The following is a 5,651-nucleotide window of genomic DNA, read 5'->3' as shown; positions in this document are numbered from 1 at the left end:
ATCATGAACAGTTTCTCAGAATCACCTCTAAGTGTCGCCAACAGAACCAGAACCACAGAAACGTGACACCAGCCCTGGAGTTGGCGTGGGGCTGCGCACATTTCCACGTTCATTTGAGTTTTGATACATCTGGAGTTTTGCGTGAAAATGGCGTACGCAAGGTTTTTGTGCGTACGCACTGTTGATACATGAGGCCCCTGGTCTTCATGATGAAATGTATGAAATGAAAAGCCAAATGTAAACAGTTCATGTGCAGCAGTCTGCTTCTGTGTTCTGTCATCCTTTAACTGCATGTAGTGGAGCTTCAAACACTATTTCTCTGAACAAAGGTAAATTTATCTTTAAAAACAATATTTACTTGGTTAATGTGAGTTTAGCTCCTGAAGCTCAGCAGATAGTAGCTACGTTTACATGGACAAATGTAATCGGATTAAATAGTCGTTCGTAATAAAAATGCGTCATGTAAACAGCCCGTTCGGATTATTCTGATCCGATTGAGCTCAATCCAAATGAATTTTTAATCCRAATGAAAAGGGTGGGTTATGCCGATTGATAATCAGAATGAGGTTCATGTAAACACTTAATCTGATCATCTTATTCTGATTGTAGAAAACTGACCTGTGTGTGCATGTCTGCTGACTTTATCCACATGGTTCTGCTCTTTAGAGGAGGCGGGACAGCAGAGCTCCAGCTGCGCTGCACTGCGTAGAACTTTTCCTCCACGCTCTCTTAACAGATAAAAAAGGAGACAAGCGGCAGACGTTGCTTCGCAAAAAATAAAAATAAAAAGCACGTATTGCTTCATCTGCAGCTCAACCGAGGAGTAACGATGTCTCCACTGTTATTAAAAGCTGACACGGGTCCGTCCTGAGGCACAGAGGAGCGTTGTTTACAGTTGTAACATGGAAGTAGAGCTGAAAGTTTACAACACTGCGCATGTCTGGACTTTTATTCTGAATCAAAGTCCTGTGCATGTAAACACTTTTTATGATCGGATTGTGTTCATGTAAACAGTACATTTGGATTATTTAATCTGAATACATTTCAATCCAATCAAAACATTTTGTGCATGTAAACATAGCTAGTGTTACACATCAGGGCTAGAAGATGTCCTCTTCATCTGCACATAGTTGTGGTCTGTGAGGGAAAACAATGTTTTTAATAAAGTTCCTGCAGGAGAGCTGTGAGCCTGAACATCAACAGAAGTCCACCTGCATCCTTTCTCACATATGTCTGGAGCACAAGTGTGTTCAGTGTGGGAAGTTTACATTTCACTGCATTCTGAACAAGAATGTCTGTGTCTCTTTCCTGTCCCTCAACCAGCCGGTCGAGGCAGATGGTCTCCTGTCCTGAGCCTGGTTCTGCTGGAGGTTTCTTCCTGATTAGCAGGGAGTTTCTCCTCCCCACCGTTTGCTCAGGATGGGAGACTGTGATGAAGTGATTCAACACAATCTGCTGGTTTCTTCTTTAGATTGTTCTTTTTATGTACAGTGCCCTGAGACAACGTATGTTGTGACTTGGAGCTATATAAATAAAATGAACTGAATTGAAAAGCAGCTTGTAACTGGTACCATCTTTAAGATCCTCAGTCAGGTGTTTGCTGAGTCCGGCACAGGAAGGTTCTCTTCTCCAGACATGAGCACAAATCATTATAGCTCCTCCCCTCTGGACATCATGCAGCAGCAGGTTCCACCTCATCCAGAAACAAACACTGCTGACTGGGATTTGACTGGTTTTATTGACAGTTTGAACCATTCCAGAGGAACTGTTTGCACACAGCATGTTTGCTGGTGCAGGATGCAGAGAAATGTCAGCAGTTTTCTGTGCAGTGAAGCTTCAGAGCTCTTCTTTTCCTGTCATAATCTGAGCCATCAGTAGCCACTGATACCAGGTGTGGGGTGTATTTCTGTGGCTCTTAAATAATCCAACATGTCCTCCCTCATCTGGCGGTGTCAGCTCAGTCAGTTCTTCCTGTGGCCCAGCACACTTCACATCAGCTGAATCACTGTTGTCATGTTTATGGTTCAGTCTTTGACAGTCTGCAGAGAGCTAAACTTTAGTGTTCTGCACAGTTTCACTCTTCTTTTTAAAGTCTGTGAACAGATCTTCTGAAATCTGAATGATTATTTTCAACAGTCTAACTGTGAGTGGCCCGACTATTTTCTGAGCCCACAGAACAACACATGTACAGCGGGTAAAATAAGTATTGAACACGTCACCATTTTTCTCAGTAAATATATTACTAGAGGTGCTAATGACATGAAATTTTCACCAGATGTCGGTAACAACCCAAGTGATCCATACATACAAAGAAATCAAACCATAAATGTCCAGAAATGAAGTTATGTGTAATAATGTGGAATGGCACAGGGAAAAAGTATTGAATACACTTACTGAAATTTATCTAATACTTTGTACAAAAGCCTTTSTTGTCAATGACAGCTTCAAGACGCCTCCTGTATGGAGAAACTAGTGGCATGCATTGCTCAGGTGTGATTTTGGCCCATTCTTCCACACAAACAGTCTTTCGTGGACCTCTTCTATGAACTCTGATCTTTAGTTCTTTCCATAGATTTTCTGTTGGATTCAGGTCAGGTGATTGGCTGGGCCATTCCAGCAGCTTTAGTTTCTTTCTCTGAAACCAACTGAGAGTTTCCTTGGCTTTGTGTTTGGGCTCATTGTCTTGCTGAAATGTCCAGCCACGTTTCATCTTCATCATCCTGGTAGATGGAAGCAGATTTTTATCAAGAATGTCTCTGTACATTTTTCCATTCATCCTTCCTTCAATTATTTGAAGTTTGCCAGTACCATATGCTGAAAAACAGCCCCACACCATGATGTTCCCACCTCCAAACTTCACTGTTGGTATGGTGTTTTTGGGCTGATGTGCAGTGCCATTTGACCTCCAAACATGATGTGTATTCTGGCATCCAAACAGTTCAATGTTGGTCTCATCTGACCAGACTATATTCTCCCAGTATTACACAGGCTTGTTTAAATGTTGTGCAGCAAACTTTAAAGGAGCTTCAACATGCTGTTTCTTCAGCAGTGGAGTCTTGCGTGGTGAGCGTGCATACAGGCCATGGTGGTTCAGTGCATTACTTATTGTTTTCTTTGAAACAATCGTACCTGCTAATTCCAGGTCTTTCTGAAGCTCTCCACAAGTGGTCCTTGGCTCTTGGACAACTCTTCTGATAATTCTTTTCACTCCTCTGTCAGAAATCTTGTGAGGAGCACCTGGTCGTGGTCAGTTTATGGTGAAATAATGTTCTTTCCACTTCTGAATTATGGCCCCAACAGTGCTCACTGGAACCTTCAGAAGTTTAGACATTCTTCTGTAACCGATGCCATCATTATGCTTTGCAACAATAAGGTTGTGAAAGTCTTGAGAGAGCTCTTTACTTTTACCCATCATCAGATGGTTCTTGTGTGATACCTGGCCATCATTTGGGACTGAACCAGCTGATATTAACTTGCACTGACAAGGGGCAGGCTTGCTTTCTAATTACTGAGAGAGTTCAGCTGGTGTCTTGGCTTTCCATGCCTTTTTACACCTCCCTTTCTTCATGTGTTCAATACTTTTTCCCTGTGCCATTCCACATCATTACAAATAACTTCATTTCTGGACATTTATGGTTTGATTTCTTTGTATGTATGGATCACTTGGGTTGTTACCGACATCTGGTGAAAATTTCATGTCATTAGCACCTCTAGTAATATATTTACTGAGAAAAATGTTGACGTGTTCAATACTTATTTTACCCGCTGTAGTTGGATTAGCTGACTGTGTCCACTTCTTAAACTGCTTTCTGTTTACATCAACCTTCAGCATCAGTTTTAAACCTTTCCCCTGCATCTTTATCTGGATCTTTTTCTCTCCCAGGTGTAGGTGGTTTATTCTAGAAATGTCCTGCAACATCTGACTTTTTGTTGTGTTTCATTTGCACAAATTAAACACACTGGTAATCCTCTGTCATCAACAGTCAAAGCAAATGAATCTTCCCTCATAGCATTAAATGTTCTGTTTTCTTCTGAATGGTTTCTTTTCTTCAGATTATTCCTGGTGGGTCCACATGGGCTTAAAAAGGTCCATAATTACACTCCAGCTTGTGTTTTGTTGTGTTGCATAAAATAAAATGTTCTTCTCAACTAAAATAAGATAAGTTTATCTTATTATTTATTTTTAAAGTCACAGGCAGTGGAGGAAAGGGTTAAACATCCCTAGTCTATAGAGCAGGACTGGTTCGGGCCTGGTTCAGGACTGGTGCCACACAAACCCTCTGAAGTGCTGCAGACATGTTGAGTCATGAGTTCACAGAAACTGATCACACTGGCTTCATATTTATGAAGACTTGTCTGATGTAAACTGAAAAACATATTGTTTAGATTTGTGTGTGACAGAACTTGCTGTTTGTGTGTTTGTGTGTGTTTGTGTGTAGTGTCAAACAGAGAAGACAAGGATCCAGAGATGCAGCCCTGGTTCTTCTGCAGACGTCCACTGCAGCTCTGCCAAACACAGGTTCTCTGATCAGGTGGGTCAGTTTTCACTCTACACACTGTGCTGCAGTCGGTCCTCAGGTTGGTTCAGTTTGTTCTGTGTTTGTGTTTGTGTGTTTGATCAGTCTGAGCTCTCACTGTGTGTTTAGTCTTGTTGGGAGGCAGTCGGCTTCTGTTCATGTTCACAGATTCAACTTTCTATCAAAGACCAGCTTCTTCTGCTTCTAGTCATTCAGATTCGACTCATATTCAGATTTACCTTTTTACTGTACATTATTTCATGTATGTCACATTTAGTGTGCAAATGGGAGTGTGTCTTCTACAGGGAAGAAAAAAACCTCATTTCTTGTTTATAGTGTAAAGTTTTAGTGACACATGTAAGTCTGAAAATAAACTTGTTTTCATTCTTTCATTATACTGAGTTAAACTAGAGATGTCCTGATGAAGATTTTGATCCTGTCCAATGATTCTGCTCATTAAAGAATGTGGATCAGCCCATACTGAGTCTAAATCACATACTTGATTTGTTTTTCAGTTTATAGCACAAACCAGCAAAATACTAACTTTTACATACATTAGAGTTTTTAAAATTAGTTGTATTAAATAAAATTAGTTCATTTTTCCCTTTTAAATTGTTTTATTATTACTATTATTTATTTCCTAAGTAAAGAAAATCATCAGATGGTGAACCTTTCTGCTCCATGTTGTGGGTCATGTTGGGCAGGACGGTGGCTCCAGCAGCTCCTAAATGCAACAAAAATCCAACTTCACCAGTACAGTGACTGGTCTGATCTGGACTTGTTTGTTTTTGAAATAAAAACAAGATGAAGAGGCGATGGAACTGTGAGGAGCCTCAGCTCATGCAGGGTGTTGTTTTGACACTTAGCTTTAGCCTTAGCTTACAGTGTGGCAGCTAGCTGTGTTACTGAGCTGTTTGACACTGATCTGTGAGAAACGCTTTGATTAACTTCCTGATGCAATATTTGAAACTGAATCAGGACATGAGTCATCTGAACACATGTACTGTCAGTCAGCACTCGCAATGGGGTGGGGCTGTGATGCTGTTTACTTGGCATCTGAAAATACATTTCCTCAAAGGTATTTTTAATCTGAAAATAGCTTCTGAGTGAGAACTAATGTTGAGAGCTCAGCAG

At 40.8% G+C, this 5,651-nt stretch overlaps 1 protein-coding gene across 1 annotated transcript in view; it reads left to right on the top strand.

Moving 5' to 3' along the window:
• The window catches only part of LOC106519812 (collagen type IV alpha-3-binding protein), a gene marked incomplete at its 5' end in the record, with an annotated part of 44,409 nt that overhangs the window by 26,512 nt on the left and 12,246 nt on the right, over positions 1–5,651 (top strand). The window contains 1 exon segment of the mRNA XM_014011625.1: positions 4,440–4,532. Coding sequence (XP_013867079.1) covers positions 4,440–4,532 — 93 coding nt within the window.

This window comes from Austrofundulus limnaeus, unplaced genomic scaffold (genome assembly GCF_001266775.1).
Source record: "Austrofundulus limnaeus strain Quisiro unplaced genomic scaffold, Austrofundulus_limnaeus-1.0 Scaffold83, whole genome shotgun sequence".
Taxonomy (NCBI): Eukaryota; Metazoa; Chordata; class Actinopteri; order Cyprinodontiformes; family Rivulidae; genus Austrofundulus; species Austrofundulus limnaeus.
Note: the sequence above shows the minus strand (reverse complement) of the source record. Positions and strands in the feature narration are given on the sequence as shown.